Here is a 24,977-nt window from a genome sequence, read left to right on the forward strand (position 1 = left end):
AAGGAAGTTAAGAATAATATGAAATTCAAAGAAACACTGTACAACTCTGCAAAGATTGGTTGTAGGTCATAAGATCGGTCAGATTTTAAGAACCAGCAAAGAATGACCAAAGAAAAGGAGAAAGTAGGGTATGAGAGAAAGCTAGCTGGTAATATAAAAGCAGATAGTAAGAGCTCCTGCAAGTATTTAAATAGGAAAAGAATAACTAAAGCTAGTGTTGGTCCTCTAGAGAGTGAGTCTAGGGAATTGATAATGAAAAACAAGGAAATGGCGGAGGCATTGCATGGGTATTTTGAGTCTGTCTTCACTGTAGAAGATTTGAAAAACTTCCCAAAGATACTTGAAAATCAAGAGGTCAACAGGAGGGGACAACTTAAAACAATCACCGTCACTAGGGAAAGCGTGCTGAGAAAACTATTAGACCTAAAAGCTGACAAGTCCCCACAGCCAGATGGCCTGCATCCTAGGGTCATAAGAGAAGTGGCTGCAGAAACAGTAGATGATTATAATCTTCCATAATTCTTTAGATTCTGTAAGGGCCCCTGTGGATTGGAAAATAGCTAATGTAACACCTTTTTTCAAGAAAGGATGGAAGCAGAAAGCAGGAAACTACAGTCCCGTTAGCCTAACATCTGTCATAGGGGAATTGTTAGGATCCATAATTAAGGAGATTATAACAGGATACTTAGAAAATCATAATGTAATCAGGCAGAGCAAATATGGGTTTGTGAAAGGAAAATAATTTTTAACTGAATTATTAGTTTTTTGAGGAAATAACAAGCAAGTAGATGTGTTTTCCTTGGATTTCTAAAAAGCATTTAATAAGATACCACATCAAAAGTTACTACACAAAATAAGATTACATGGTGTAGCAGGTAGCACATTAGCATGGATAAAGGATTGGTTAACAGGAAGCAGAGAGTAGGAATAAATGCTTTTTTTTCACTTGGCAAGCTGTGACAAGTTGAGTGCCACAGGGATCAGCTGGGGCCTCAACTAATAACAATCTACATCAATGACCTGGATGTATGATAGCTAAATTTGCTGATGACCCCAAGATAGACAGGAAAGTAAGTTGGCAAGAGGAGGTAGAGAGTCTGCAAAGGGATATAGATAGGCTAAGTGAATGGGCAAAACATTGGCAGGTGTAGTATAATGTGGCTGGAAGAATAGACTGCTTAAATAGAGAGAGATTGCAGAATTTGGTGGCACAAAGGGATCTGGTTGTCTTGGTAAATGAGTTACAAAAAGTTAGTATGCAGATACAGCAAGTGATTAGGAAGGCAAATGGAATGTTGCCGTCTATTGCAATAGGAATGGAATCTAAAAGTAGGGTAGTTTTACTGCCGCTGTTTGGACCTTGTTGAGACCACATCTGGAATATTGTGCACAGTTTTGGTCTCTTTATTTGATAAAAGATATGAATGCATTAGAAGCAGTTCAGGGAAGGCTCATGCGACTCATTCTTGGGATGAAGGGCTTATCTGATGGAGAAAGGTTGAATATTGAAGTTCAGAAGAATGAGAGGTGATCTTTCTGAAACACATAAGAACCTGAGGAGCCTTGAGAGGATGGATACCAGTTGGATGTTTCTGCTTGTGGGGGAATACTAGGACTAGGGGACATAGTTTAAGAATAAGAGGTCTCCCTTTTAAGACGAAGATGAGGAGAATCCTTTTCCTTCAGAGGGTCATTACAATGTTGAATTCTGTACTCCAGAAAGCAGTGGAGGCTGGGCTATTGAATTTATTCAAGGCAGAGCTAGACAGGTTTTTGATAGTCAAGGGAGTCAAGGGTTATTGGCGGGGGGTGGGGTAGATGTGTGGGGCGGGGGGCAGACTGGAAAGTGGGGTTGCGATTACAACCTGATCAACCATGATGTTATTGAATGGTGGAGCAAGCTTGGCAGGTTGATTAGCCTACTCCTGTTCCTAAGTCCCATGTTCCTAATGACATGGCAGAGTTAAAAAAAAGGATGGCAAAGACCGCTTTAATTTCAAATGGGTTCCAAGTCTGCTTCCTCCATCCACCACCCGCCCCCTCCACTGCTGTGGATCAACTACCTTAAGAATCCACCTGCCTGCAATAGAGCCAAGGCCTTTGGGGGAGACCATGTGGGGCAGAGCCAAAGGTAGCGACTTCCAGGCGAAACTGACACATAACTGATATATCAGGACACATCCAAATTGGCATAGGGACGCGAGAATAAGGGAAGTAAACACGTGGCTAAAGGAGTGCTGCAGGAAAGAGGGATCTATTTCGTGGGGCACTGGCATCAGTATTGGAACAGGAGGGATCTGTACCGTTGGGACGGTCTCCACCTTAACCGATCTGGGACCAATGTTCTGGCGAAAAGGGTAAATAGGGTGGTCAACAGGACTTTAAAGTAGAAAGTGGGTGGGGAGGGAAGGGTAAAACTCCATGAAGTATGACTAATGGGAAACAAAGCAGCTGGTTAGTGTGTGGGGGTATGGATTCAACTTCTTGGAAAATTATGAAAAAACTGAAAAGAAAGGAGAGCCCAGGAGAGGCTATTAAAGTCTCCAGAACACAAAATAGGACAGAGTGTTTGGAAAGGGTTAGGAATCTAACTTCAAGCACATCAGATAAAGGGATGACAATGAGAAAGGGGACGGGAAATACAGGACTGAAGGTGTTGTATCTGAGTGCATGCAGTAAACGAAATAAGGTAAATGAGCTTGTGGCGCAGATTGAAATTGGCAGGAATGATGTGGTGGGCATCACGGAGACATGGCTGCAAAGGGATCAGGACTAGGAGTTAATATCCAAGGATGTACATCCTATCGAAAAGATAGGTAGGTTGGCAGAGGGGGTGGAGTTGCTTTGTTAGTAAGAAATGAAATTAAATCGATAGCAAGAAATGACACAGGGTCAGATGATGTAGAATCTGTATAGGTAGAGTTGAGGAACTGCAAAGGTAAAAAAACCATAATGGGAGTTATGTACAGGCCTCCGAGCAGTAGTCAGGATGTGGGGCACAAGACACACCAGGAGATAGAAAAGGCGTGTAAGAAAGGCAAGGTTACAGTGATCATGGGGGATTTCAATATGCAGGTAGACTTGGAAAATCAGGTTGGTAGTGGATCCCAAGAAAAGGAATTTGTAGAATGTCTACGAAATGGCTTTTTGGAGCAGCTTGTGGTGGAGCCCACTAGGGAACAGGCAATTCTAGATTTAGTGATGTGTAATGAGGCAGATTTGATAAGGGAGCTTAAGGTGAAGGAACCCTTAGGAGGAAGTGACCATAATATGATAGAATTTACCCTGCAATTTGAGAAGAAAAAGCTGGAATCAGATGTTACGGTATTACAGTTGAATAAAGGCAACTACAGAGGCATGAGGGAGTAGCTGGCCAGAATTGACTGGGAGATGAGCCTAGCAGGAAAGACAGTGTAACAGCAATGGCAGGAGTTTCTGGGAGTAATTTGGGAGACACAGCAAAAATTCATCCCTAGGAAGAAGGGAGGATGAGGCAACCATGGCTGACAAGGGAAGTCAGAGACAGCTTAAAAGCTAAAGGGAAAGCATACAATGCGGCGAAGAGCAGTGGGAAACCAGGGGATTGGGAAGCCTACAAAGACCAACAGAGGACAACTAAAAAAGAAATAAGGAGGGAGAAGATTAAATATGAGGGTCAACTAGCCAGTAATATAAAAGAAGATTGCAAGAGTTTTTTTTAAATATATAAAGGGTAAGAGAGAGGCAAAAGTGGACATTGGGCCGCTGGAAAATGACGCTGGAGAAGTAGTAGTGGGGAACAAAGAAATGGCGGAAGAACTGAATAGGTACTTTGCGTCAGTCTTCATGGTGGAAGACACGCATAACATCCCCAAAGTTCAAGAGAGTCGAGGGGTAGAGGTGAGTATGGTGGCCATTACCAAGGAGAAGGTGCTAGGAAAACTGAAAGGTCTGAAGGTGGATAAATCATCTGGACCAGATGGATTACACCCCAGAGTTCTGAAGGAGATAGCTGAAGAGATAGTGGAGGCGTTAGTGGTGATCTTTCAGGAATCACTGTTGTTAGGGAGTGTCCCAGAGGACTGGCAAATCACTAATGTAACCCCCCCTGTTTAAGAAGGGAGTGAGGCAAAAGACAGAAAATTACAGGCTGATTAGCCTGACGTCGGTCGTTGGTAAGATTTTAGAGTCCATTGTTAAGGATGAGATTTCAGAATACTTGGAAGTGCATGGTAAAATCGGGCAAAGTCAGTACGGTTTCATCAAGGGGAGGTCATGCCTGACAAATCTTTTAGAATTCTTTGAGGAGGTAACGAGTAGGTTAGACAAAGGAGAGCCAATGGATGTTATCTACTTGGACTTCCAGAAGGCCTTTGACAAGGTGACACACAGGAGGCTGCTCAGTAAGATAAGAGCTTATGGTGTTAGAGGCAAGGTACTAGCAGGGATAGAAGACTAGCTGTGTGGCAGGAGGCAGAGAGTGGGGATAAGGGGGTCCTTCTCATGTTGGCGGCCATTGACTAGTGGAGTTCTGCAGGGGTCAGTGTTGGGACCACAACTTTTCACTTTATGCATTAATGATCTAAATGAAGGAACTGAGGGCATCCTGGCTAAGTTTGCAGATGATACAAAGATAGGTGGAGGGACAGGTAGTATTGAGGAGGTGGGGAGGCTGCGGAAGGATTTGGACAGGTTAGGAGAATAGGCAAAGAAGTGGCAGATGGAATACAACGTGGGAAAGTGTGAGGTCATGCACTTTGGTAGGAAGAATAGAGCCAAGGACTATTTTCTAAATGGGGAGAGAATTCAGAAATCTGGATTGCAAAGGGACTTGGGAGTCCTAGTCCAGGATTCTCTTAAGGTTAACTTGCAGGTTCAGTTGGTAGTTAGGAAGGCAAATGCAATGTTGGCATTTATTTCAAGAGGACTAGAATATAAAAGCAGGGGTCTGCTGCTGAGGCTTTATAAGGCTCTGATCAGACCACATTTAGAATATTGTAAACAGTTTTGGGCACCGTATCTCAGGAAGGATGTTCTGGCACTGGAGAGGGTCCAGAGGAGGTTCACGAGAATGATCTCAGGAATGAAAGGCTTAACATATAAGGAACGTTTGAGGACTCTGGGTCTATACTCGATGGAGTTTAGAAGGATGAGGGGGGATCTGATTGAAACTTACAGAATACTGAAAGATCTGGATAGAATGGATGTGGGGAAGATGTTTCCATTAGTAGGAGAGACTAGGACCCGAGGGCACAGCCTCAGAGTAAAGAGAAGACCTTTTAGAACAGAGATGAGGAGAAACTTCTTTAGCCAGAGAGTGGTGAATCTATGGAATTCATTACCACAGAAGGCTGTGGAGGCCAGGTCACTGAGTGTACTTAAGACCGAGATAAATAGGTTCTTGATTGGCAAGGGGGTCAAAGGTTACGGGGAGAAGGCAGGAGAATGGGATTGAGAAACTTATCAGCCATGATTGAATGGTGGAGCAGACTCGATGGGCCGAATGGCCTAATTTCTGCTCCTATGTCTTATGGTCTCGTGGACAGGGATTAGAGGTCCAAGCTAACAAAATGGATTTTTGGAACCTTGCAGTAGACTGTGTAAACAAAATGGGGTTGAGAAATATGTTAAGAAAGTTATAGGGGCAAATTTAATGTTCTAATGTTCCCCAGAGCTCGGCTGGGAAGCGGCAGATGCTGCATGAGGCAGCTGGAAGGTGTAGGGGTGTATTTTATGTTTTGGATCAGAATCTCGACGTCGGGATCAAATGGGGACCCAGACCCTATATTGTGTTTGCAGCAGCCATCTGACAAGGTTTTTGCCTGAATTAGCCTGTTAGTGGTCAGATGGCAAGCTTTCCAACCAAGAAGTGACGAAGGGCAGGCTCTTGAAACTGGAGGGCCAATAGGAAGCCCCACCAGCATGGAAGGAACTTCAGCTTGCTGTTGCTGATAAGGGAGAGTGCACCTTCACCTCGATTGCACTTTTAGCAGCATTAACAAATTTGAAATAAGAAATGGTTGGAAATGTGGCCAGATAGCCTGGGGGTGGGAGTTGGGTCGTTGTCAGGTGGTACGGGGGGTTATTCACTGGCTTCCTGGACTGCTGGTGCAGCGGTCTGCTGCTGGGCGACTGCCTCCACAGAGCTGCCATGCTCCCAACGGAGTGCCTGCAGGCTAACTAAAAATTCTACATGCATCTGGTAATTAGTCTTAATTGACCTTTAAATTATCTTAGGCTATCCATCACTTGCTGCGGAAGCCATTTGCCTCCTGAACCAGTCTCCAGTGAATGGCTCTGGGGCGGGATGGTGCTGGGAAACAAGCACGTTAGCAGATGGCACAAAATTACACACCCCTCCGGCTATTTCTGCTCCCATATCAGTGAAACAATCTTGCCCCAGTTGTCAGCTTTGGCTTAGGTATAGGAGAGATGGTGACGTAGTGGTATTGTCACTCTACTGGTAGTCCAGAGACCCAGGGTAATGCTCTGGGGACTTGGGTTTGAATCCCACCACAGCAGAGGGTGGAATTTTAATTCAATAAAAATCTGGAATTAAAGGTGACCATGAAACCATTGTCGATTGTCATAAAAGCCCATCTGGCTCACTAATGTCCTTTAGGGAAAGAAATCTGCCATCCTCACCTAGCCTGACCTACTTGTCACTGTGAACCCGTAGTAATGTGGTTGACTCTTAAATCCAAGCCACTCAGTTGTATCAAATCGCTAAAAAGTCAATAAAAAAGAATGAAACTGGACGGATCAGCCGAGATGGACCTAGGCACCGAAAACGACAATGACAAACCCAGCCTTGTCAAGCCTGCAAAGTACTCCTTAACATCTGGGAGCGTGTGCCAAAATTGAGAGAGCTGTCTCATAGACTAGACAAGCAACAGCATAATACCTTATAGATAATGTCCAAGACAACACCGTTGCCATCCCTGGGTATGTTCTGTTCCACCAGCAGGAAAGACCCAACAGAGATGGCAACACAGTGGTGTACAGTTGGAGGGAGTTGCCCTGAACATTGACTCCGGCCCCGATGAAAGCTCAAGGCATCAGGTCAAACATGGGTAAGGAAACCATTTGCTGATTACCTCATACCATGCCCCCTCAGCTGAAGAATCAGCGCTTCCTCCATGTTGAAGACCACTCGGAGGAAGCACTGAGGGTGGCAAGGGCACAAGAATGTACCCTGGGTGGGAGACTTCAATACCCATCACCAAGAGTGGCTCGGTAGTACCACCACTGACTGAGCTGGCCAAGTCCTAAAGGACATAGCTGCGAGACTGGGACTGTGGTAGTTGGTGAGGGAACCAACAAGAGGGAAAAACATACCTCATCCTCACCAACCTGCCTACCATAGATGCATCTGTCCATGACAGTATTGGTAGGAGTGACCACTGCAAGATCCTTGTGGAGACGAAATCCCACCTTCAAATTGAGGATACCCTCCATCGTGTTGTGTGGTACTACCATTGTGCTAAATGAGATAGACTTCAAACATATCTAGCAACTCAAGACTGGGCATCCATGAGGTGCTGAAGTCCATCAGCGCAGCAGAATTATACTCAACCACAATCTGTAACATCATGGCCCGGCATATCACCCACTCTATGATTACCTCCAAGCCAGGAGATCAACCCTGGTTCAATGAAGAGTGCAGGAAGGCATGCCATGAGCAGCACCAGCCCATCCTAAACATGAGTCAACCTGGTGAGCCTACAACACAGGACCGCTCGCGTGCCAAACAGCATAAGCAGAAGTGATAAAGACAGAGCTAAGCGATTCCACAACCAACGGATCAGATCTAAGCTGTGTTGTCCTGCCACATCCAGTAGTGAATGGTGGTGTTCAAGTAAATGGTTCACTGCAGGAGGAGGCTCCACAAATATCTCCATCCCTAGTGATGGAGGAGCCCAGCACATCAGTGCTAAAGATACGGCTGAAGCATTTGCAACAACATTCAGCCTGAAGTGCCGAGTGGATGATGCATCTCGGCCTCTTCCAGAGGTCCCCAGCATTATAGATGTCAGTCTTCAGCCAATTCGATTCACTCGACGTGATATCAAGAAATGGCTGAAAGCACTGGATATGGCAAAGGCTATGGGCCCTGACAATATTCCAGCAATGGCACTGAAGACTTGTGTTCCAGAACTTACCGCGTCCCTAGCCAAGCTGTTCCAGTATAGCTACAACACTGGCATCTACATGGCAATGTTTAAAATTGCCAAGGTATGTCCCGTACACAAAAAGCAGGACAAATCCAACCCGGCCAATTTCCGCCCCATCAGTCTACTCTCGATCATCAGTAAAGTGATGGAAGACGTCATCAACAGTATTATCAAGCAGCAATTATTTAGCATTAACCTGCTTACTGATGCTCAGTTTGGATCACTCAGCTCCTGACCTCATTACAGCTTTGGTTCAAACATGGACAAAAGAGGTGAACTCCCGAGGCGAGGTGAGAGTAACTGCTCTTGACGTTAAGGCAGCATTTGACTGAGTGTGACATCAAGGAGCCCTAGCAAAACTGGAATCAGTGGGAATCAGGGGGAAAACTATCTGCTGGTTGGAGTCATTGCTAGCCCAAAGGAAGATAGTTGTGGTTGTCGGAGGTCAATTGTCTCAGTCCAAGGGCATCACTGCAGGAGTTCCTCATGACAGTGTCCTAGGCTCAACCGTCTTCAGCTCCTTCATCAATGACCTTCCTTCCATTGTAAGGTCAGAAGTGGGGATGTTCGCTGATGATTGCACACTGTTCAGCACCATTCACAACTCCTTAGATACTGAAGCAGTCCATGTCCAAAATGCAGCAAGACCTGGACAATATCCAGCTTGGGCTGACAAGTGGCAAGTAACATTTGCACCACACAAGTGCCAGGCAATGACTATCTCCAACAAGAGAGAATCAGATCATCACCTCTTGATATTCAATGGCTTTACCATCGCTGAATCCTCCACTATCAACATTCTGGGTGCTACCATTGACCAGAAATTGAACTGGACTAGCCATATAAATGCAATGGCTACAGGAGCTGGTCAGATAATAGGAAACGTGCGGCAAGTAACTCACCTACTGTCTCCCCAAAACCTGTCCACCATCTACAAGGCACAACTCAGGAGTGTGATGGAATACGCTCCACTTGCCTGGATGAGTGCAGCTCCAACAACACTCAAGAAGCTTGACACCATTCAGGACAAAGCTGCCTGCTTGATTGGCCCCCCTTCTAATACAATAAACATTCACTCCCTCCGAGGCACAATGGCAGCAATGCATACCATCTACAAGGTGCACTGCAGCAAGCTGCCCACTTGATTGGCACCACTTCCACATACATTCACTCCCTCCACCACCGATAAACAGTGGCAGCAGTATGTACCATCTACAAGATGCACTTCAGAAACTCAGCAAGGCTGCTTAGGCAGCACCTTCCAACCCATGACCTCTACCATCTAGAAGGACAAGGGCAGCCAGATACATGGGAATACCATCACCAGGAAATTTCTCTCCAAGCCACTCACCATCCTGACTTGGAAATATATCACCGTTCTTTTACTGTTGCTGTGTCAAAATCCCAGAACTACCTCCATAACAGCACTGTGGGTGAACCCACACCACAGGGACTGCAATGGTTCAAGAAGGCAGCTCAGCACCACTTTCTCAAGAGCAATTAAGGATGGGCAATAAATGCTGGCCTAGCCAGCAATGCCCACATCCTGTAAAATGAATTTTAAAAAACTTTAAAAAGCATTCTTGTCTCCAAATCTGATAATTTTATGCTTAAACCCCACTTCAAGTGAGGAGGTGATGGCATAGTCGTATTGTCACTGGACTAGTAATCCAGAGACCCAAGGAAATGCTTTGGGGACCCGGGTTCGAATCCTGGCAGATAGTGGAATTCAATAAAAATCTGGAATTAAAAGTCTGATGACCGTGAAACCATTGTCCATTGTCGTAAAAACCTATCTGGTTCACTAACATTATTATTTAGAGAAGGAAATCTGTCATCCTTACCTGGTCAGGCATATACGTGACTCCAGACCCACAGCAATGTGGTTGACTCTTAACTTCCCTCTTAAATGGACTAGCAAGCCACTCAGTTGTATCAAACTACTACAAAGTCACAAAAAAGGAATGAAACCAGACGGACCACCTGGCATTGACCTAAGCACTGGAAATGGCAATCACAGCCCCGTCGACCCTGCAAAGTCCTCCTTACTAACATCTGGGGGCTGGTGTCAAAATTGGGAGAGTTGTCTCACAGACTAGCCAAGCAACAGCCTGACATAGTCATCCCCAAGGAATCATCAGAAAATGTCCCAGACACCACGATCACCACCCCTGGGCATGTCCTGTTCCACCACTGGACAGACCCAGCAGAGGTGGCGGCATGGTGGTATACAGAGGGGAGGGAGTTGTCCTCAACATCGACTCTGGACCCCATGAAGTCTCATGGCATCAGGTCACACATGGGCAAGGAAACCTCCTGCTGATTACCACGTTCCGCCCTCCTTCAACTGATGAATCAGTGTTCCTCCATGTTGAAGACCAATTGGAAAAGCACTGAGGGTGGCAAGGGCGCAGAATGTCCTCTGGGTGGGGGACTTCAATGTCCATTACCATGAGTGGCTTGGTTGCACCACTACTGACCGAGCTGGCCATGTCCTAAAGGACATAGCTGCTAGACTGTGTCTGCAGCAGATGGTGAGGGATCCTGACAGTATTCTGGCAATAGTACTGAAGACTTGTGCTCCAGAACTTGCCGCGCCCCTAGCCAAGCTGTTCCAGTACAGCTACAACACTGGTATTTACACTTCTATATGGAAAATTGCCCAGGTATGCCCTGTACACAAAAAGCAGGACAAATCCAACCTGGCCAGCTACTGCCCCATCAGTCTACTTTCCATCATCAGTAAAGTAATGGAAGGGGTCATCAACAGTGCTATCAAGCGGCACTTGCTTAGCAATAACCTGCTCACTGACACCCAGTTTGGGTTCAGCTTCTGACCTCATTACACCGCTGGTTCAAACATGGACAAAAGAGAGGAGATCCCAAGGGAAGGTGAGAGTGACTTCCCTTGACATCAGTGCTGCATTTGACCGAGTGAGGCATCAAGGAGCCCTAACAAAACTGGAGTCATTGGGAATCAGGGGGAAAACTATCTGCTGGTTGGAGTCATACCTAGCACAAAGGAAGATGGTTGCGGCTGTTGGAGGTCAGTCCAGAACATCACTGCAAGAGTTCCTCAGGGTTGTGTCCTAGGCCCAGCCATCTTCAGCTGCTTCATCAATGACCTTCCTTCCATCATAAGTTCAGAAGTGGGGATGTTCGCTGATGATTGGACAATGTTCAGCACCATTCGTGAATCCTCAGATACTGAAGCAGTTCATGTCCAAATGCAGCAAGACACGGACAATATCCAGGCTTGGGGTGACATGTGGCAAATAACATTTGCACCACTCTAGTCTCAGGCAATGACCACTTCCAACACAAGAGAATTCAAACATCGCCCCTTGATGTTCAATGACATTACCATCACCCACTATAAACACCCAGGGGGTTACCATTGACCAAAAACTAAACTGGGCTAGCCACGTAAATACTGTAGTTACAAGAGCAGGTCAGAGGCTAGAAATCATGTGATGAGTAACCCACCTCCTGACTCCCAAAAGCCTGTCCAAGTCAGGAGTGTGATGGAATTCTCCCCACTTGCCTGGATGAGTGCAGCTCCCACAACACTCAAGAAGCTTGACACCAACCAGGACAAATCAGTCTGCTTGATTGGCACCACATCCACAAACATTCACTCCCTACACCACTGACGCACAGTAGCAACAGTGTGTACCATCTATAAGATGCTTTGCAGGAATTCACCAAGGTTCCTTCGACAGCACCTTCCAAACCTATGACCACTACCATCTAGAAGGACGAGGGCAGCAGATCGATGGGAACACCACTACCTGGAAGTTCCCTTCCAAGTCACTCACCATGCTGACTTGGTAATATATCGCTGTTCCTTCACTGTCACTAGGTCAAAATCCTGGAACTTTTTCCCAACAGCACTCTGGCTGTACATACACCACATGGACTATAGCGGTTCAAGAAGGCAGCTCACCACCACCTTCTGTCGGGCAATTAAGGATGGGCAATAAACGCTGGCCCAGCCCACATCCCATGAAAGAATAGAAAAAAGAACTCCTCTGTGCAGAAGGTATTCTTTTTTTACAAATATTGCCTCCCCCTTCTTGCTTATTGTGTATCTCCCAAAATATTACAGCTCAATTATGCTTATTTTTCACCGCTCTTCATTTGCACCCAACTTTCTGTTGGTGTAATTAAGCCTGTATCTTTCTGTTTCAGAATTGCTTCTAATACCCCCAATTTATTTCCTGTACTCAGAACACTGTAATACATGACCGTTTGTTCATATTTGACGCTATTTCTTTCCTCTTGACCACTTTTTGTCTGAATCAATGCCTGCACTGTTAATTTTTTTACACTTGTAACTGATTGCTTTGATTTACCTCTATTCCCTTTGATTCCGTCTTTTTGATAAACAGATTTTATTCATATGTTTGCCTTTCTTTCTACCTTATGCTTCTTCCTGATCATTTTTATATTCCCTGTTCCACTACCTTTCCTGTTTACTCCAATTCCCTACTGATCTGCTTTTTCATTTCATTACTTTTTGTCATTTTCAAATGTGGCCCATTCAGCTAGTAGAGTTCACATGTTTCCTGGAACGAGAGACAATATCCCATGAAATCAAAACGCTATTCCAGGCACAACCCTTTAGCCACATATTTAGTTTCTTAATCATTCAGTTAACTGTCAATCACCTGAAGCCTGATTAGGGCCTGAATAGGTGTTAATTACTATTTGAAGCTTAACTAGTGGTGAGTCAACTCAGCTGTATTTAAGAAAGGGACTATCTAGAAGCACACTACAGTGTCCTTGCACACGAACAGGAGAGAGAGCACATCGTGAGTAGGCCACAGTCAGAATGGGTATTCGGAATTTGGTGCAAAGCGGGAATTCGGTGCATAGGGGATGAGGTGCTCTTTGCACTTTTTCCTTGCTATCCAATTCTTCAATCTTCAGAGCATGCTGCAGCAGGAGAGGCTACAAGAGAAAGGAATCATTGGTAAGTAGTGGGTAAGGTATTTACTAATATAATCGCTTATACTTAAGGTCTTTTTGTGGTTTACAGTTTGTATATTCTACAGTAACAAGGATCAGGAAAGAAGGGCCCCAGAGTAATTGACTTAAAAGGTTTAATTTAAAGGGATAAGTCATAGCTGGAGCACTCAAAGCCGTGGTGTGCTCCTCGTGCTCCATGTTGGAAGCCAGGGACCTTTCCAGTGCCCAGGACCAGCATGTGTGCAGGAAGTGTGTCCAGCTGCAGCTCCTGGAAGCTTGGGTTTCAGAGCTGGAAAGGCGGCTGGGGACACTTTGGAGCATCCATGAGTCTGAGAGCATCGTGATTAGCACGTTTAGAGAGGTGGTCACACCGCAGATGAAAGGGCTTGAGGAAGGAAGGGAATGGGTGACCACCAGGCAGTCCAAGAAAAACAGGCAGGTAGTTCATGAGTCCCCTGGGGTCCCGCTCGCAAATCGGTATTCCATTTTGGAGGCTAATGAGGGCGCTGGTTCCTCCAGGGAGTGCGGACAGAGTCAAGCTTCTGGCACCACAAGCAGCTTGTCTGTACAGGAAGGGAGGAAGAGCAATAGTAATAGGGGATTCAATAGTCAGGGGAACAGATAGGTGCTACTGTGGCCGTCAACGTGACTCCAGGATGGTATGTTGCCTCCCTGGTGCCAGGGTCCGGGATGTCACTGAACGGCTGCAGGGCATCCTGAAGGGGGAGGGTGAAAAGGCAGAGGTCATAGTACATGTTGGTGCCAATGACATAGGTAGAAAGAGGGATGAGGTCTTGCATCAAGAATTCAGAGAGTTAGGAAGTAGACTAAAAAGCAAGACCTCTCGGGTTGTAATCTCTGGATTACTCCCAGTGTCAAGTGCTAGCGAGCTCAGAAATAGGATAATAGCACAGATGAATATGTGGCTTAAGAGTTGGTGCAGGAGGGAGGGTTTTAGATTCCTAGATCACTGGGACCATTTCTGGGGAAGGTGGGACCTGTACAAGTGGGATAGTCTACATCTGAACCAGAGCGGGACTAACATCCTTGCGGATGGGTTTGCTAGCGCTGTTGGGAGGAGTTTAAACTAATTCAGCAGGAGGAGGGGACACAGAATGTTAGCAGAATAGGGACACATCATAATACAGTAAAACAATCAAGTCAGAGGGAGTACAGCTGCAATAAGCTTCAAGGGAGTAAAGCAAGGCTGGATGGTCTCTACTTTAATGTCAGGAGTATTACAGGTAAAACGGATGAGTTAAGGGTGAAGATTGACACGTGGAATTGTGATATAGTAGCCATCACTGAGACGTGGTGGAGGGAGGGGCAGGATTGGCAGCTTAACGTTCCAGGATATAGAATCTTCAGGCGAGACAGGGGAGGAGGTAAAAGAGGAGGAGACGTTGGATTATTAGTTAAGGAGTTAGATACTGCGATAAGGAGAGATGATATCTTGGAGGAGGCATCGAATGAAGCTTTGTGGGTAGAGTTTAAGAATAAAAAGGGGCAACCATTTTATTAGACCCCCAGATAGTCAATGGGAAATTGAGGAGCAAATATGTGCACAATTTGTGGAGGTGTGTAAAAACAATAATAATAACAATAGGATAATTATATTAGTTGATTTCAACATTCCCAACATTAATTGGGATAGACATAGTGTTAAGGATTTGGATGGAGTGGATTTCTTGAAATGTGTACAGGAGAACTTTTTTGGTCAATATGTAGAGGGTCCAACAAGGGACAGTGCATTGCTGGACCTGATTCTTGGGAATGAAGCCGGACAGGTGGCTGAAGTGGTGGTGGGGGAGCATTGTAGCGATAGCGACCACAACATGGTACAATTTAAGTTGCTGTAGACAAAGAAATCGACAAGTTGCAAAAAAATGTTTTGGATTGGGGGAGAGTGGATTTTAGTAAAATAAGGCAGGATCTCGCCAAGGTAGACTGGGAACAGTGTGGGGTGTCCAAAAAGGAAATGGGGAGGGTACAGGCTCAACATGTTCCCTCTAGGGTGATAGGAAGGAGTAACAAGCACAAAGAACCATTGATGACCAGAGATATTCAGGTTACGATGAGAAGGAAAAGAGAGGCTTTTAGCAGGTACAAGGGAAGCAAATCAGCAGAGGCATTGGTGGAGTACAGACAGTGCAGCAATTATGAGAGCAAGGAGGGGATATGAGAAAGCTCTGGCTGGTAAAAGTAGGGAAAATCCCAAGATATTCTATAAGTATATCAATGGGAAGAGGATAACCAGGGAAAAAGTAGGGCCCATAAGGGACCAAGGGGCAATCTATGGGTGGAGCCAGAGGACATCGCTAGAGTGCTGAATGAATACTTCATGTCCGTCTTCACCCATGAGAATGAGGATGAAGATATCGAACTCGGGGAGAACACTGTGAGGTTCTTGAGAAAATTGATATAGGGAGTGACAAGGTATTGGAGGTGTTGGCAGGCTTAAAAGTGGACAAATCTCCAGGTCCAGATGATTTGTGTCCCAGACTGCTGAGGGAGGCAAGGGAGGATATTGCAGGGGCCCTGACCCGAATTTTTAATTCCTCTCTGGCTACGGAGGAGGTGCCAGAGGACTGGAGAACAGCTAATGTGGTTCCACTATTTAAGAAGGGTTGTAGAGATAAGCCAGGGAACTACAGGCCAGTGAGTCTCACGTCAGTGGTAGGGAAACTACTGAAGAAAGTTCTGAAGGAGAGTATCTATCTCCACTTGGAGAAGCAAGGTTTGATCAGGGATAGTAAGCATGGCTTTGTCAGAGGGAGGTTATGCCTAACACATTTGATTGAATTTTTTGAGGAGGTGACCAAGTGTGTAGATGACGGTAGTGCAGTTGATGTAGTTTATATGGATTTCAACAAAGCCTTTGACAAGGTCCCACATGGGAGACTTATAAAGAAGGCAAATGCACATGGGATACAGGATAATTTGATAAGGTGGATTCAAAATTGGCTTAGTTGTAGGAGGCAGAGAGTGATGACAGAAGGATGCTTTTGTGACTGGAAGCTGTGTCCAGTGGTGTACCACAGGGATCTGTGCTGGGTCCCCTGTTATTTGTCATTTATATAAACGACATAGATGACTATGTGGTGGGTAGGATTAGTAAGTTTGCGGATGACACAATGATTAGCTGGGTGGTTAACAGTGAAGTTGAGTGTCTTGGGCTACAGGAAGATATAGACGGGATGGTCAAATGGGCAGATAAGTGTCAGATGGAATTTAACCCTGAAAAGTGTGAGGTGATACACTTTGGAAGGAGTAATTTGACAAGGAAGTATTCCATGAACGGCATGGCACTAGTAAGTTCCAAGGAACAAAGGGACCTTGGCGTGTGTGTCCATTGATCTCTGAAGGCAGAGGGGCATGTTAGTGGGGCGGTGAAAAAGGCATATGGGACACTTGCCTTTATTAATCGAGCCAAAGATTACAAAAGTAGAGAGGTCATGTTGGAGTTGTATAGAACCTTAGTGAGGCCACCGCTGGAGTACTGTGTGCAGTTCTGGTTGCCACACTATAGGAAGGATGTGATTGCACTGGAGGGGGTGCAGAGGAGATCCACCAGGATGTTGCCTGGGATGAAACATTTAAGTTATGAAGAGAGGTTGGATGGACTTGAGTTGTTTTCGTTGGAGCAGAGAAGACTGAAGGGCGACCTGATCGAGGTGTACAAGATTATGAGGGGCTTGAACAGGGTGGATAGGGAGCAGTTGTTCTCCTTAGTTGAAGGGTCTGTCACAAGGGGACATAAGTTCAAGGTGAGGGGCAGGAGGTTTAGGGGGGATGTGAGGGAAACGTTTTTACCTAGAGGGTGGTGAAGGTCTGGAATGCTCTGCCTGGGAGGGTGGTGGAGGCGGGTTGCCTCACGTCCTTTAAAAAGTTCCTGGATGAGCACTTGGCATGGCATAACATTCAAGGCTATGGGCCAAGTGCTGGAAAATGGGATTAGGTAGGTAGGTCAGGTGTTCCTCACGTGTCGGTGCAGACTCAATGGGCCGAAGGGCCTCTCCTGCACTGTGATTCTGTGATTCTTTTCTTCCCTATTCTTGCATGCAGTTTGGGGAAATAATTTGGAGATCACTACCTTTTTATACCACATTTTGACATTGAATTTCATTGGCTATTTTCAGCTCAATTTCCCAATTTGTGCCGTTCCATCTGCTTCTGATCTTGATTGTTTGCAATTGCCACATTTTGATGTCATCAGCATATTACATCAGCTTTGTCTTCAAAATTCTAGATTATGGATGCACCAGCTCCTAATTAGTGAGCTTTAACAAGTTGAATTGGCCATTTTTTCAATTTTTCACGACCATTTGTAATGCCTTAGGGATAAGATAGTTCAGAGAAAGAATGATTTAATCCCTTGCCACATTCTCTAGACATTCCACTCTCCTTATGCATATCTACTTTTCATAAAACTTCAAAAACAAAAAAATACCATCTTCTTGGTCTTTTGAATTCCATGTATAAAGATAGCATTTAATATTCTGTTGAATTCATAAAATACATGTTTATTTTCTCTATTGATTTCTCAGCCAAGCTATAGGTTGGCCATTCGAACAGAAAACATGGTTAAGAATCTGGTAAGAAATCTTAGCAGTGAAAGTGAGGAGCTTCAGATGCATTGTGCTCGCGCCATTTTCAAGGTACAAATACAAGACTATTTATTAGTTTCCCAACTCTTCCAATATGTTTTCCCAATAATATTTCTAAGCTATGTGAAGCTAATTTTTCAAAGCTTTTATTCTTCTTAGTTTGAATCAGGATGTTTTGAATGTCAATATTATAAGCAGTGAAAAATTATAACAACTTGTATTAGTTGTACATCATTTTTTATAGAAGTATGATTGAAGTCGGGATTAAACAAATTAATTGGGCCATGATCCCAGCAGTTACCAGGATCGTGCCTGTTGTGCACTCCAGCGCTGACTCCTGTGGATTTGGGGTCGGCAGAATTACATTTCATTTGCATGATACCATTGGGCACATCTCATGCACCCATCAGCCTTAATCAGCTGGAAACTCTGGCATCTGCTGCCATCCAGTAGGGACCCCTGAGTAAAAATGTTTGAAAGGAGCCATTTAAATAGAGCATTTTCTAAAAATGAAATTTGGATTTTTTTTCAAGAAGTCAGACAGCTTCCCTGGCCTGGACTTTTAGGGGCAGGGAGCACCTGTGTCCTTTAGGAATTATATTCCCCTCATTTTACTTGGTGTCACAGCTTCCCGATATATGCTGGCTCTCACTGGTCAAGAAAATAAAATTTCCAGCATAGATAATTCCCCTCCTACCCCCATCCACCGATGCCATTTTCTTCATGTGTAGCTTTGTTTGCAGCAGATATAGGCTCTGTCCCACACAAGACCCCTGCAAGGACCTGTGGAAGGGCAGAATCCTGCTCTGGGAACATTAGGTCTGTATTAACAGTCAATGAAAGACCACTGGCTTCCCATTGTGTACCAGCTACTTTTTTGCTGGTGCTAGGGACAACTGACACAGGGTGAGAATGACACAGGAACTTATGTGCGGGAGCTAAATATAGGGATGCACTTTTACAATTTAAAGCAGCCTCCCCATCAAGCACTCCAGCCAGATTGTGAGGTAGGTGCCTAACTTAAGGGAGGTTTCCAACCTAATTTGCATTCACAGCTCACATTCAAATAAGCTGACCTTCTTGTGCATATCGTCCCGTAATCTAAGGCTTTCCTCCTCACTATTTACAACACCACCAATTTTCATGTCATCTGTAAACTTACTGATCAAACCTCCTATATTCTTGTCTAAATCATTAATGTACACTATAAACGGCAAGGGTCCCAGCACCGATCCCTGCAGTACACCACTAGTCACAGGCTTCCAATTGCAAAAACAACCTTTGACCATCACCCCCTGCCTCCTGCCACTAAGCTAATTTTGGATCCAATTTGCCAAATTGCCCTGGATCCCATGGGCTCTTATCATCTTGGCCATTCTCCCATGCGGGACCTTGTTAAAAGCCTTACTGAAGTCCATGTAGTCCATCAACTGCACTACCTTCATCTACACAACTAGTCAACTCCTTGAAAAATTCAGTCAAATTTGTTAGATATGATCTCCCCCTGACAAAGCCATGCTGACTATCCCTGTTTAATCTCTGCCTCTCCAAGTAGAGATTAATCCTGTCCCTCAGAATCCTTTCCAGTAGTTTCCCTACTACTAATGTTAGACTCACTGGCCTGGTTTATCCCTACGACCCTTCTTGAATAATGATACCATATTCGCTGTCCTCCAGTCCTCTGGCACCTCTCCTGTGGCCAGAGAGGATTTGAAAATTAGTGTCAGAGCTGCTGCAATCTTCTCCCTTGCCTCACATAGCAGCCAGGGATACATCTCATCTGGATTTATCTACTTTTAAGCCCGCTAAAACTACTAATACCTCCTCCCTTTCAATGCTAATTTGTTCAAGTATATCACAGTCCACCTTCCAGATTTCTACATTGTCTTTCTCCATAGTGAACACAGATGAAAAGTAATCATTTAAAAACCTCACCTACGTCCTCTGGCTCCACGCACTGATTGCCACTTTGGTCCCTAATGGGCCCTACTCTTTCTCTGGTTATCCTCTTGTCCTTAATATATTTATAAAATGCCTTGGGATTTCCCTTTATCTTGCCCGCCAGTGTTTTTTCATGCCCCCTCTTCACTATCCTAATTACTTTTTTCAGCACTCCACTACACTCCTCTAGGGCTTCCGCTGTTTTCAGCCCTCTGTATCTGCCATAAGCCTCCTTTATCTTCCTTATCCAATCCTCTATATCCCTTGACATCCAGGGTTCCCTGGACTTGGGGAAGTCCTACCCTTCACCTTCACGGGAACATGTTGGCCCTGAACTCTCACTATTTCCTTTTTGAATGACTCTAACTGGTCTGAAGTAGACTTTCCTGCAAGTAGCTGTTCCCAGTCCACTTGGGTCAGATCCTGTCTAATCATATTGAAATTGGCCTTCCCCCAATTTAGGACCTTTATTTCTGGTCCATCTTTGTCCTTTTCCATAACTACCTTAAATCTTACAGAGTTATGCTCACTATCCCCGAAATGCTCCCCCACCGACACTTCTACCACTTGCTTGGCTTCATTCCCTAAGATTAGGTTCTTGTAGGACTCTCTACGTGGTGGTTCAACAAGTTCTCCTGGATGCATTTTAAGAATTCTGCCCCCTCTAAACCTTTCATACTAAGACAATCCTAGTTAATATTGGGGATGTTGAAATCCCCTACTATTATTACCCTATTATTTTTATACTTCTCTGAGGTTTGCCTGCATATCTGCTCCTCTATCTCCCCCTGACTGTTTGGGGACCTATGGTACAGTCCCAGCAAAAGGATTGCCCCCTTTTTGTTTTTAAGACCTACTCATATGGCCTAATTTGAGGAACCTTCTAAGATACCATCCCTCCTTACCACAGTAATTGACTCCTTGAACAATATTGCAATGCCACCTCCTCTTTTACACCCCACCCCGTCACACCTGAAGATTCTATACCTTGGAACATTGAGCTGCCAGTCCTGCCCTTCCCTCCTCCATGTCTCTGTGATAGCAACAATCATATTCTCATGTGTTAATCAACGCCCTCAATCCATCTGCCTTACTTGTAAGACTCATTGCGTTAAAATAGATGCAATCCGGCCTTGCAATATTTCCTTGTGCCTTAACAGTTCAATATTTGCTCTGCCTTCCAGTGACTTAACTCTCTAATTTATTTGGCTGTGTATCACCCCCTACTGTATCTCCACTCTGTATCCCATCCCCCTGCCAAATTAGTTTAAAGCCCCACCAACAGCACTAGCAAACCTTCCTGCAAAGATGTTCTGGTTCAGGTGCAATCTGAGCAACTTGTACAGGCCCCACCTTTGCCAGAAACAGACCCTGTGATCCAGGAAACTGAAGCCCTCCCTCCTGCACCATCTCTTCAGCCATGCATTCATCCTCTCTATCCTCCTACTCCTATACTCACTGGCACGTGGCACAGGGAGTAATCCAGAGATTACAGCCTTTGAGGCCCTGCTTTTTAATCTGCTACCTAGCTCCCTAAATTTTTGTTGCAGGACCTCATCCCTCTTTCTACCTACGTCATTGGTACCAATATAAACTACGACTTCCAACTGTTTGCCCTCACCCTCCAGAATGCCCTTCAGCCATTCTGTGACATCCTTGACCCTGGCACCAGGGAGGCAACGCACCATCCTGGAGTCATGTCTACAGCCGCAGAAGCGCTTGTCTGCACCCCTGATTATTGGGTCTCCTACCACTATTGCTCTTGCACTCTTACTCCTCCCTTGTGCAGCTGAGCCACCCACAGTGCCATGAATTTGGCTTTGGCTGCACTCTCCAGAGGAACTTTCACCCTCACCTTTTTCCAACACAGATAAGCGGTTTTTGAGTGATATGCACTCTGGGGCTTTGCTGACTACCTGCCTCCCTTCTTCTGACTGGTGGTCACCCATTTCTTCTCTGACTGCACTTCCTTAAGCTGCGGAGTGACCACATCCAAAATTGTGCTATCCACGTAACCCTCAGCCTTGTGGAGGCACCGCTGTGTCTCCAGCTGACACTCAAGCTCCGAAACCTGTTGCTCAAGATGGTCAAGCCGGTGGCACTTCCTGCACATGTGGTCATCCAGACTGCAAGGAATGTCTAAGAATTCCCACATGCTGCAGGCTGTACAACACACGGGACGGAGCTCCCTTGCTATACTTTTTGTTTGTTTTTAATTAAAAGACTATTTCCTTAAATTTAAGCCAAATAGAAAACTATTTAGTTTATCTTTAAAAAAAAAGAAATGCTGAGACTCTTATCTTCTGCAATGTCACTTTAACGTGGAAAAAAACAACTTACCCACTGCCTACCTATAAGCTCTCTCCCTTGGCCTCGCATCACTCCTTTCGAATTGCAGCGCCACTGAGTGTCTGAGTGAGTACCAGCTCCCTTACAGGTGAACTCCGCTCCGCTCTTTATATAGCCGCTCCACTCCCTCACAGGTAAACTCCCACTCTTTACACAGCCGCTCTGCTCCCACTTTTTATACAGCCACTCCGTTCCCTCAGAGGTAAACTCCCTCTTTTTATACAGCTGCTCCACTCTGCTCTATATATAGCCACTCCGCTCTCGCTCTTTTTTTATTGTTTTACCTTTATTATTTATTTAATTTCCCTTAAGTTACTAATTTAATGATAATCAACAAGTGAAAGTTACTCAGCTGCTAATTTAAATCTAAAACAAAGCTAAAAGCTGAAATACTCACCAGCCAATCATCTGCCTGATCTCCTGTGACATCACTCTTTGTTTTTTCAGTGTTGGTTTGAATGCTGTTTTGAGCCTCTGTCTATCTTCCCTGCAATTTATTCACTCTCTCTCCGCACTGGTTTCACCCAGGGCCGCTCTCGTTCTTGCACGAGTCAGAAACTCGTAAAATTTAAGAAGCGTTTAGACATTCACTTTTGTTGCCATAGTTTCCAGGGCTATGGACCAAGCGCTGGAATGTGGGATTAGTGTTGTCAGATCTTTGTTGACTGGCGCAGACACGGTGGGCCGAATGGCCTCCCTATGTGCTGTAAACGTCTATGAGTCTAGGATGCTCACATCTATGTCCTTCATCACACCTGACAGCCACCATCGCATTATTCCCCCCAATTTTGTTCCTACACATGGTTCTTTTCAATTTTTTTATGCTTGTGATGAATGTTGAAATTGGTATTAGGGGACAGAGGTAGAAGGAAATGGGATGCCAAGAATTTTATAGGTTTGGATTTTACACTCCCCCACTGGCAGGTTGGAACGTGGGGCTTTGGTTAAATCCAGTGCACAGCCTACCCTTGTGCTCTTGCCCCCACTATAATTTTACCATTGGCAAGAGTGGGGTCAGGCAGCCCTTCCATCAGTGGTCCAATTGAGGCCCTTAAGTGGGCAATTAATTCCCACTTAAGGGCCTCATCTATGCACTGATGGTGGGCATGGGGCCCTTCCTTAATGGGCCCCCTGGGCGCTTCAGAGGGCCCCCTCCAAGGTTTTACCCCCCCACCCCCGGGTTTCCTACCTCCTGTTGGTGTCTCAAACACCAGCCCCTCAATCCTTCACCAAGACCTGACAGCTTAGTACCTGGTCTGGACTCACATGTAGGCCAGACCAGGTAAGGACAGCTGATTTTCTTCCCTAAAGGGCATTAAGAGGCAGGTCTTCCTATATCTAGAATCATAGAAAAATAACAGTGCAGAAAGAGGCCATTCAGCCCATCGTGCCATAAAAAGAGAAAAAAAAGAAACTAACCGCTCATTTTTAATCCGATTTTTCAGTGCCTCGTCCAAAGCCTTGCAGGTTACAGCACTTCAGGTGTCTATCCAGGTACCAATTAATTGAGTTGAGCGTTTCAGCCTCAATCACCAATTTAGGCAGTGAATTCTAGATGCCCACCACCCTCTGGGTGAAAAGGTTTTTCCTCATGTCCCCTCTAATCTTCCCCCCAATCACCTTAAATCTATGCCCCCTGGTAATTGACCCCTTAACTAGGGGAAACAGGTCTTTCCTGTCTACCCTATGTAGGCCCCTCATAATTTTGTATGCCTCAATTAGGTCCCCTGTTAAAAAGAAAACAACCCTAGCCTATCCAATGTTTCTTCATAGCTGCAATTTTCAAGCCCTGGCAACATTCTTGTAAATCTCTGAATTGTCTTCAGAACACTTAAGTCCTTCCTATATTATAGTGGCCTGAACTGTACACAAAATTCCAACTGTGGCCTAACCCGTGTTTTATACAGTTCCAGTATTTCATCTCTGCTATTATATTCAATACCTCGTCCAGTAAAGGAAAACATTCCATATGCTTTCTTTATCACCTTATCCACATATCCTGCCACCTTCACTGGGACTTGTCTGAGATTACTGCTTTAGAGGTCCTGCTTTTCAATCTCCTTTCTAGCTCCCTGAAAACGGCTTGGAGGACCTCATCCTCTTTCCTACAACATTCACTGCACTACCCTCATCAATCCTCCTTGTTACATTCTCAAAAAATTCTATTCAGTTAGTAAGACATGATCTTCCCCTAACAAAACCATGCTGATTATCCCTGATCAATCTGTGCCTTTCTAAGTGACTGTTTATCCTGTGTCTCAGAATTGATTCCAATAATTTGCCCACCACCGAAGTCAGACTGACCGGCCCATAATTTTCTGGCCTAACCCTCACACCCTTGTTAAAAAATGGTATAGTATTCGTGGATCACCAATCCTCTGGTGCCTCTCCTGCATCTAGTGAGGATTGGAAAATGACCCTCAGAGCATCCATTAATTTCCTTCTTTTAACTATCTGGGATACAATCCATCTGGCCCTAGTGATTTATCCACCTTCAAGGGTGCCTCGAGTACTTATTCTCTCATTATGCTCATTGTTAATATCTAATTTTGCACTTTTTCTCTTTAACTGGAATGCCTGCATCATGCTTCTCCTTACTGAAGACAGAGACAAAGTACTCATTGGGAACCCTGCCCACATCTTCAGCATCAATGCACAAGTTATGATGAACATCGCTGATAGGCCCTACCTTTTCCTTAGTTATCCTCTTGCTCTTAATGTACTGGTAAAACATCTTTGGGTTTTCTTTGATTTTACCTGCCAATAATTTTTCATATCCTCTCTTTGCTTTCCTAATTTCTATTTTTACTTCACCCTGTACTTTCTGTACTCGTCTATTCTTTCTACAGTATTAAGCTTTTTGTGACTATCATAAGTTTTCTTTTTCTGCTTTATCTTACCCTGTATGCTTCTGAATAACCAGCGGGCTCTAGATTTGGCAGTACCACCCTTTTTC

At 44.9% G+C, this 24,977-nt stretch overlaps 1 protein-coding gene across 1 annotated transcript in view; it reads left to right on the forward strand.

The window, feature by feature from the left end:
* The window catches only part of odad2 (outer dynein arm docking complex subunit 2), a 469,867-nt gene that overhangs the window by 217,003 nt on the left and 227,887 nt on the right, over nt 1-24,977 (forward strand). Inside the window, exon 14 of the mRNA XM_041183936.1 lies at nt 17,672-17,782. Coding sequence (XP_041039870.1) covers nt 17,672-17,782 — 111 coding nt within the window. The remainder of the gene's footprint in view (nt 1-17,671; nt 17,783-24,977) is intronic.

Source organism: Carcharodon carcharias, chromosome 3, assembly GCF_017639515.1.
Source record: "Carcharodon carcharias isolate sCarCar2 chromosome 3, sCarCar2.pri, whole genome shotgun sequence".
NCBI lineage: Eukaryota > Metazoa > Chordata > Chondrichthyes > Lamniformes > Lamnidae > Carcharodon > Carcharodon carcharias.